Raw genomic sequence first — 9,295 nt, 5'->3', positions numbered from 1 at the left:
TTTCCTTTAACCCCTGATTTGCTGTCAAACATCATGAGGTCCTTTCACTACACACCTGGTTTGCTGCCTGTGTCAAGTCTTGATCCTAGCATCAGTTTTTCGTAGCCAAGAACCTTTCAGCTGTGAACCAGCTGCTTCAGCCTGTCACGCTACAGCTTCGACATCAACATATGTACATGTGTATGTTCGTGCACCTTTGCTGGTATTACTGTGTTGTGCATCGTGTCACGCTGTCATCACACTCGTGGGGTCGTATCGAACATCCCATATAAAGCAGACAGGCCTGCTGTGATACTGGTTCCTACAGGGAGCATTGCATTATGGGTTGTTTCCAGCCCAATGTTGCTACTGTAGCAGTTTCCTTTAGGTGGAGAGAGTTTAGCTCATCTGTTCACGTCAGTCAGCACGGACACATGGGGGTCGATGAGCTGTTTGGATCAAGGCACCGTCAGTGCAACGTGGACTGATGTGGTCATGTCCTGTAGCAGGTCGGGTCCAGGCAGCAGGCCTCTGCACCAGTGCCACCAGTCACCCGACTGCCTCGCCCACCTGCTTCCCACTGCCCAGTCACTTCCCCAGTCCACTGCAGATACCAGCTGGTGTCCCCATCCACCTGGCCAGGTGGTACAGGTGTCTCACTGTGGACTTCACTGCATCTTACAGACGGTTTGTCCTGCCTGGTTCTGTCAGGCTGGAGGCCCAGTGGTTGTTGGACTGGGCTCCCAGTGAGCCTATTGGCTGGCGTATTAAAGCCAACCTTTCACTGCACTTCCTGTGCGTCTGCGTCTGGCTACTTCCTGCTGGTGTTTTATAGTAGCCTGCAGCGACGGTCCTGCCAACCGCTGCAGATCAACCCCCACAGTTCAAACAGGAAGGAGGTTTAACTCTGCTGCTGTCACTTGTGTGAACAGCAGGATGAAGCCAACACGTCTCCAGTGGCCGCTCTGTAAGACAGATCTTTAATATCCTCTTATTAATACAGTGGTTTAGCGGTTTTTCTGTGGTTCAACTTGTTGATGTTCAAATGCATCTATCACTGATGTCACAAACATCTCGTCCACTGCTCCAGGTTTCATCTCTCTCAGCTAAAACAACCTGTTTTAATTCTGACCAGTCTTCGTGTGCGGCTGTTTGTGGGTCTATCCTGTTTAAATCTCGAGGTACTGAGAGTATTTCGTGCCCCTGCTCTCTGAAGTGAACTCTTCTTCTCTGGTTGCATGTGTAACCTCACGTTTCCCCTCAGGCCTGATCACAGTGCTCTGCTGCAGACTCACTCAAGGTTGGTACATCCGCTACACCGCAGTCCAAATGTGACCTGAACCCTGTTTCAGGCAAAGACACATAAAGGTAGGCTGACAAACCGAGTGACGTCAGTGACGGTGTGTGTCAGACCACGCTGCTGCAGCCTCACGCTCTCAGGTCCGACATGACAAATCCTCCATGAAGGTTTTATTGTTCAGGTTGTGGCAAACGGTTTTAGAAACATGTTGAGTCAAAGCTTTTAAAGGTAGATCCTGTGCTGCCTTATGCTGATGGGTGTTTTATTTTGTCCACCCTATATTAATCAGGGAGGGTGGACTAAATAATGGAAACACCTCGGTTTCCCTGAACCACTATAACAGAGATGAAGCATTTAAAGTTAGCACAGTTCAGAGAGTCACAGCCGAGACATTCATGGGAAATAAAACACACCACAGTGTAATAAAAGATTTATTTTAACCAGCTTCTCATCAGGATCCTGTAGTTTGGTCAAAATACAATTCATTCTCTGGTTCACTCACTGACTGTAGCACTAAAACATAGTTTTACCTGTTTCATCCACATGTTCACTGACTTCTCTCCAGCTCGTCTGACTGTGAGTCCCAGCAGCTCTCAGCTGTTTGAAGGAGGCTCAGTGTCTCTGAGCTGTGAGGAGGACGACAGCTCTGCTGGATGGACGCTGAGGAGGAACACGACCAGAGACACCAGAGCTGAGTGTGGACCTGGGTGGGGAAGATCAGTTGGTTCTTCCTGTAACATCACGGGCATTGACCCAATGGACAGTGGTGTTTACTGGTGCCAGTCCACACAGGGAGCGACCAGTAACAGCATCAACATCACTGTCACTGGTAAGATCAGACTGTGGAGTCAGTGCTGATGAAGCTGTGTGTAAATGGATGAAAGGCTGTAGTTTGTCTCTGTGTTGAGGTGGAGCAGTGATCCTGCAGAGTCCTGTCCTCCCTGTGATGGAGGGACATGATGTCACTGTGCGCTGTGAAGCACGGAGCCCTCCCTCCAGCCTCCCAGCTGCTTTCTATAAAGATGGCTCCCTGATCGGGGCGGAGCCTACAGGTCACATGACCATCCGCCGTGTTTCCAAGGCTGATGAAGGCCTCTACACCTGTAACATCAGTGGTCATGGAGCGTCTCCACCCAGCTGGCTCTCTGTCACAGGTCAGGAGGTCACTCTGGTTTCAGCTCTTAGTTCATCTACATGTTCACCTGACCAGGTGGATTCTCTCTACAGAGAGACCTCCAGCTACAGCCCCGCCACCAAGTCATTGACCTGACAGTCCGTCTCTTCCATCCTGGTGCCGACTGACACTCGTCTCTCCATGACTGTAGGAAACTACCTGCCCGTCTCCATGGTGATGGCCCCACCCAGCCAGGCTGAGCAGGGACTGGATGGTGACTATGATGATGTCATGACTGCCGTCACCACCAAGCATCACTTTTGACCTGACCTGGTCTCCAGGTTCAGTCAGTGCCGCTGCTCCACCTGTTTCCTCCTGAAGCTGACATTTAGTCAGCCTATGAATAAAGTATTCATATAATGAGCCAGGCTTCATATACCACTGTCTGTCTTAATTTAACACATCAATATGTTCATTAGCCTACTGTTACTACTGCCATAGACTGGTGACCTGTGCACGTGTTCCCTCCTCTCGTCCACTAATGTTTGGGGGCTGTTGCTTCCTGCTCCTCAGAGCCTCAGAGGGAGGAACACGAACAGCAACTGTTAGAAACTGTTGACAAGAAAATCACAGCGAGTTCTGACATTTGGTGAAACGTCGGCTCAGTTCACAGAAAACGAAGCCGTTTGTAACCCCAACACCGTAACACCCTAACCCAGTGGAGAAGGTTTAGATACAGCAGAAGTGAAACTGATCACAATATTCTGATACAGTTACTGATCATGTGCACAGACCTAGACACCAACAGCACCACCCGGTGGGCGATAACTGACATGACGTCTGTCATGGTGACCTGGTCTGCTTTTGGTCACCGGCTACATGTTACTGAGGAAGATGAAGAGTTAGCTGCTGAAGTCACTTTTTCAGAACAGTTGTGACGTGTCAGGTTTATCATGTAAACACCAAGGACAAGGAGTCCGTTTACTCTGTTTGCAAATAAAGTAACCAGCATTCAGTATATAACGCAGTTCGTAGCAGTGTTCTGGTGAAGTTGGCATTGGTAGGAATCCATGGGTCTAATTTAAATATTTAAAATCAAGTTGCTGCCGTTTGCATCATTCCCAGCTTCTCTTTATAATAGAAATGTACAAGCTTCTTATGCAGATGATGCAAACTCCCCTCAAAGGTAATGTAATGTATTGGGGGAGAGACGATATTGACTCCTGGATCATTTGTGCCTGAATATATTTAATGTCCTTTTGTGCATCTCCACTGTGGGTCTCTAGCAGCGGGGCTTAGTGTGTGAAATGAACCAGATGAAGGAAAATAACTGGTGTCGGCCATAATCCTTCCATGTAGCTGATACATTGACTGTTTATAAATGACAGTACCAGGGTGCAGAGCTTCTACTGGCACCACGAGTCTTAAAGACACGACTGGGCTTTAAATAGTTAGAAAGATGTTGTTTCTCCGTCTGCGAGGCCCTGCAGCTTATGTTGGCACAAGTTAATCAGCCAGAAGCTACAGAAAACTAAACGTGCTGTGACAAGTTTGAGTAAAAAGAACAAAAACATCAGATTGTTTATTTAAAAAAATTACACTACAAGGAAAAACCTGAGGTCCAGACGAGGGATTAAATCAGCATCAACAGGAGACACCTGGCAGGTGACAACCATCAGGAACAGGGACATTAGACAAACTGAATCAGAACTGATGCTCGGTGGTGACGCCAGCTATGGCGTCGTCGTAATGCGGGTCCAATCCCTCCTCATCCTCACCAGGAGGGAGCGTTGTCATGGAAATGGGCGGTTTCCTTCCTGCAGAGTGAAGTGATAAAGTATTCATCAGCTGAATCAGTGAAGGTGAAGATGGTGGTTTCCTCTGTGTGATAATACCGACTTTCTTTATGCATCAGTGTCTGTCCTGTTTCACTGCAGCTTAGAAAAGAGGACCTCGTCACTCCATAGACTTCCTGTTGGCTACGGAGCCGAGTTCAAATCATTTGTAAAGTGGTAAATGGCCCCACCCCTTCCTAAAGTGTAGAACACCTCAGAAACCTCAGATCAAAAGGAAAACATGTTAACTGGTTGGCCTTTAGTGACCCCTGTCCAGACCAGCTCAGGTGTCACGGTGGAAGCCTCCTTCAGTTGTTATGCTGGTAAGAACTACTGTTTTTAGGATTAACATCTTTAAACCCTGTTTATTCTTCTGCCTGATTAGTTTCACAGAGCCACTGTAGGGTCAGTCAAGGAGTCTGTTACCTCTGGGCCTCTGTCGATACACAGAAATCATGAGAACGGTGGAGACCAAGTACGGCAAGCCCACCACGATGCAACGCATCACTGTCAACGCAGGTGTGTCTGGGACCGCATCTGCGCTGTGGTTGGCTGGAAGACCGGACACACCTGTAAGGTAACGTCTTAAATTAGTGAAATCTTTGCATTCAGAGGACGTCTCACAGTCTCCATGTGTGCTCAGTCAGAGCCCACGATGCCCTGATCTCAATCTGGTGGTTACAACATGGTCCTTTTCTTGTGCAAGACAACCTGATCGTGCATTGTGTGAACCAGACTCGGACTCGAGTCCAGGTGTGGAGTGACCAAGTGCGTTTCAAACTCTTGAAAACACTCGAGTCCAGGTGTGGAGTGACCAAGTGTGTTTCAAACTCTTGAAGGCATACCTCCTGACCTGTGACAGAGAGCCAGCTGGGTGGAGACGCTCCATGACCACTGATGTTACAGGTGTAGAGGCCTTCATCAGCCTTGGAAACATGGCGGATGATCATGTGACCTGTAGGCTCCGCCCTGATGAGGGAGCCATCTTTATAGAAAGCAGCTGTGAGGCTGGAGAGAGGGCTCTTTGTTTTACAGCGCAGTGTCGTCTCTTCTCCCTCCTTCACAGGGACTCATGTAAGTCTTGTAGATGTCTGTGATGCAGAGGCATGCTCAGAAATGCTGCTGTGTGTGTGTGTGTCTGTCTGTGCATTCCTAGTATGTAGGTCACCAATATATTCCTGATGAGGTCTAGTCCTCTTGAGAACTCTACAGATACGAGGGCCTAAATTAGACTCTATTATCTGTGTGTGTGTGTGTGTGTGTGTGTGACTGAGAGAGAGAGAGAGAGAGAGAAACCTAAGCACCATTATGAGACAAGAACCTCAGTGATGTGCACGTTCAGTTTTGTGCACATGCATGCTTTTACATGTAAAGAGCATTATCATGAGTGTGTTTGTCTGTCTATGAATGTAGGTGTTAAATTGCATGCTATGTCCAAAATAATTTATTTGTGTGCATGTGTCTCTGCATGAAAATGCCACACTGGTGTTATCTGACAGGCCTGTAGCCTGTTACCACTGACCTAGAACTGTCCATATTGCTGTTAACCAAGCCAAATTGCTGATAAGCCTCCAGCACTGCCAAAATTATATGGCCATTGGCACGGAAGTGAAGTTAAGGTGTTGCCAAATGTAGGAAACACATCCAGTATAACATCTATAAGAGGTGTTTTTAGTATGAATGATGGAAAAAGCTGATTTCATAATGTTAAAAAGTACTAAATTACAGCATGTTTCTGTCTTAAAATCGAATCCAGATGGCTTTTCAGGGCAGCTGAATGTTTTAACAGACATGTTTTTTGATTTTGTCAAACACTCTCTCACGACTGAACTCTGTACTTCTGGATCAGTGTTTTAAATGTTATGAACAGGTTATTTTCAAATAGGTGATGTAAGTGAGTGATTCCTTTGTGTTGCCATGTTGGGAAATAGATAGGGTTATTATGCAGTTTGAAATCAGGGTTGTCCCAAACTGGAGTGTATCTACATGGTGCAAGTGATGATTTAGTGATTTTGTTTTACTTTGAAAGGATTGTGATGTTCTTACAGTGATTCATTTTCTTAGTAGAGTTTGGTAGAAAAGGAAGGTCTGCAACTGAGTTATTTGAGTTATTTTTACCGTAATTTTGCTCTAATTCTATCCATGCACTGATGTAACTGTCCTTCTGAATCCATTTCACTAAATACTGTAGCTGTAGTTATCCTTTAAGCTTTGTTTGAACTGAACCCAGAGACATCACAGTGTAACAAAGCCTTTCTCTTCATACCAGTAAAGTTTAGTGTCAGTGCTAGTTTTCTCACAAAAGCATCAGCTTTAAAACAAACTTCTCACACTAGACAAACTCACATAGTGAAGCAGACGCTAAAACCAGTGAGGAACAAACAAGAACACTATGAAAACTGTCAGACACATGATGTTACAGGCCTTATAATGAGGGCAGAACAGATCCTCAACAAACAAACACAAACCACATCAAATCAGTCTATTAGTACAAATTTCACAAACCAAATAAAACCAATAATTAATTCCCATTATTTCAGTTAATACCTAGATATTTAATGTTGCCTGTGCAGAATTGGGGGGAGGAGACTTGAGCTGCAGAATCCCAGGCATCCTCAGAGAGTGGTAGTATGGTGGATTTATTCCAGTTTATTGTGTAGTTTGAGATCTTAGAGAATGTGTTAATAATATGTAAAGTTTCCTGTAGAGAGTTATAGGGATCCTGTAAATATAATATTGTGTTCTGAGTAAGTATCTTGTATTCCTTTAATTATACTGTTCTGTCGTATAGCTGCTGAGAGAGGTTCGATGAAAATGGCTAATAGAGATGGTGAGAGTGGGCATCCTTGTCTGGTTCCCTGCTGTAAAATGAAACTTTGTGACCTGATCCCGTTTGTACTCGACTCAAAACCAAAATCTACGTAATGTACAAAAGAGAAATGTCCAGTTAACTTTGTCAAATGCTTTTCTCTGCATCTAGTGATAAAATTATGGTTTTGGTTTGTTTTGCAAGATTAATTAAATGAAATAATCTACGGATGTTGTCTGAAGCATTGCTGTTTTTAATGAAACCGGTTTGGTCAGGGTGGATTAGTATTGGAGTAACAGGCTGCCGATCAGATCTCTTTATTGCTCCCACCGTATACAGTGATCTGGACAGAGTTGCTCCGCTGCCTTGCAGGCGATTCGCACCAGTAAATGCCGCTGTCCGCCTGCTTGGCTGTTTTGACGATGCAGCCGGAGGAGGTAAGAGTCCCCCACTGTTCTCCACAGCTGGACAGATTGGTGGTGGTGGACCTTTTGATGACCCATTTGTGTCGGCTGCTGCTGACAGCACAGCTCAGAAACAGATCGTCGTACTCAAACCACTGAGACGAGTTAGGAGACGCTGTGAGAGACGCCGGATCTGAATCATCTGGAAACAGAAGCAGGCTTTCACCAAGTGCAGGTCCCCTTGTCCACTAGATCTGTTTCCCCTGAGCCTCCCAACCAGCAATGCAACAGGCACATCTGTGCACAGCTGCATATACTACAGGCTCGTTCCTAACCCTTCACAATAACAGATTTCCTAATGTAAATATGAAACTTAAAGTGAACAAACAGTAAAAACACTAATACATGGCTCCACCAGAGGTTGATGTTGCTTCTGTGAACCAAAACAACACCACACTGAGTACAACAGATGAGCGGCTCGCAGGATGTGTGAGAGGTTTGAATCTGAAATGAAGTGAACGACTGTGGAGCTGCTGATCGTTACCTTTCAGCAGCACCCAGCTGGGCGGAGACTCTCCGTGGCCACTGATGCTACATTTGTATTCCCCTTCATCAGATTTGGAAAAATTGGGAATGGTCATGTGACCTGTAGACCCAGTCCCGATTGAGCGGTCATATCTATAAAACTCAGCTGCGAGGTTGGAGGACGAGCCTGCTGTACATCTCAGAGTGACGTCGTTTCCCTTGGCCACAGGGAGGACGGGGCTGTCCAGGATCACTGGCTTATCTGGAAACAGATGGAAGATGTTTACAGCTACAAATGGAGTGTGATCGGTGGCCGCTGAGTGAAAACACTGATGGAGTTACTGTTTTAATTCAGCCTCGTCAACACCCTGCATGTATCTTAAGATTTCCACACCATCTCCTGAAAGTTATTCATCTGGTTGATGTTGGGTAACGTTGTCCAGCATCCTGAAGAAACTGACTTGGGACCAGATTTAGTCCCTGTTTAGAATGAATTCATGTACAGTTCACTGAGCATTAGACAAGCAGCAGCAGAACAGATATTATATAAAGAGGAACTAATGTAACCTGCAGATGTCATGATAATGTAACCTCACGTCTTCCTCATTGTTGTCAAAGTGAATAATGTCACCAGTCATACGTCTAAATCCTCCTCTAGATGCTAAAGAAGCCTCACTACGTTCCCTCGTGTTCTGGCTTCCCCTGAAACCCAGTGCCCAGCTGCTGTGCTGATGAGCAGCAGTGGCCCACAGTTCCTAATGGGAACTGGACTTCCTCAGGAGAACCCGTCTCTAGTGTTACTGCTGAGCAAAACCACAGGGACACTGGACTGTCAACACCAAACCGTAGCCATGGCAACAGTACAGAACAGAGACAAACAGCTGCAGCCTCAAAATCCTAAATGTGACTAAATGTCTTGACATTTTGTTTAAACCAAATTTACATCGAACTAAAATCAGGTGCCGACACGTTTTGGGTGTTTTCTGATTACAAACATTCAAAGTCACCAGGTTGTCGTGTGTTCAGGGTGATGTCGGCTCCCAGGCTGACCTGCTACGTCTGAAAGTACAGTTTTACCTTTAACGGCCTGTTTCTGAACGGCCTGTTTATGAACAGCCTGCCTCTGAACAGCCTGCTTCTGAACAGCCTGCCTCTGAACGGCCTGTTTATGAACAACCTGCCTCTGAACAGTCTGTTTATGAACAGCCTGCCTCTGAACAGCCTGTTTCTGAACGGCCTGCCTCTGAACAGCCTGCCTCTGAACGGCCTGCCTCTGAACGGCCTGCCTCTGAACGGCCTGTTTCTGAACGGCCTGGTTCTGAACAGCCT

General features: G+C 46.2%; 2 protein-coding genes across 4 annotated transcripts in view; one reads left to right on the top strand and one right to left on the bottom strand.

Moving 5' to 3' along the window:
• The first annotated feature begins 466 nt into the window (after window positions 1-466).
• Window positions 467-2,817, top strand: LOC109953079 (uncharacterized). The gene is made up of 6 exons (XM_020588453.1): window positions 467-725; window positions 815-946; window positions 1,244-1,279; window positions 1,845-2,108; window positions 2,188-2,433; window positions 2,605-2,817. Exons 1-6 carry the CDS (start codon window positions 467-469, stop codon window positions 2,715-2,717), a joined length of 1,050 nt encoding a protein of 349 aa, XP_020444109.1. The 3' UTR covers window positions 2,718-2,817.
• A 4,475-nt stretch (window positions 2,818-7,292) lies between these two features.
• The window catches only part of LOC109953080 (basement membrane-specific heparan sulfate proteoglycan core protein-like), a 5,897-nt gene continuing 3,894 nt past the window's right edge, over window positions 7,293-9,295 (bottom strand). For 2 of the 3 annotated variants that reach the window (XM_020588455.1, XM_020588454.1), the window contains 2 exons: window positions 7,986-8,228; window positions 7,297-7,643 (listed from right to left, as the gene is read on the bottom strand). In XM_020588455.1, the coding sequence (XP_020444111.1) occupies window positions 7,345-7,643; window positions 7,986-8,228 (542 nt within the window). In that variant the 3' untranslated portion in view covers window positions 7,297-7,344. Of the gene's footprint in view, window positions 7,644-7,985; window positions 8,229-9,295 lie in introns of all 3 variants that reach the window. The other variant, XM_020588456.1, reaches the window with a different exon arrangement.

This window comes from Monopterus albus, unplaced genomic scaffold (assembly GCF_001952655.1).
Source record: "Monopterus albus unplaced genomic scaffold, M_albus_1.0 scaffold541.1, whole genome shotgun sequence".
NCBI lineage: Eukaryota > Metazoa > Chordata > Actinopteri > Synbranchiformes > Synbranchidae > Monopterus > Monopterus albus.
This window is presented reverse-complemented; position numbering and strand designations above follow the sequence as displayed.

Bases quoted from the DNA above. Each gene is read 5' to 3' on its own strand.
- LOC109953079 (XM_020588453.1), top strand. From the start codon at position 467: ATGTGGTCATGTCCTGTAGCAGGTCGGGTCCAGGCAGCAGGCCTCTGC. The intron at 726-814 runs GTGAGCCTATTG...GGTGTTTTATAG, and splicing joins GTTGTTGGACTGGGCTCCCA to TAGCCTGCAGCGACGGTCCT. The intron at 2,109-2,187 runs GTAAGATCAGAC...CTCTGTGTTGAG, and splicing joins CATCAACATCACTGTCACTG to GTGGAGCAGTGATCCTGCAG.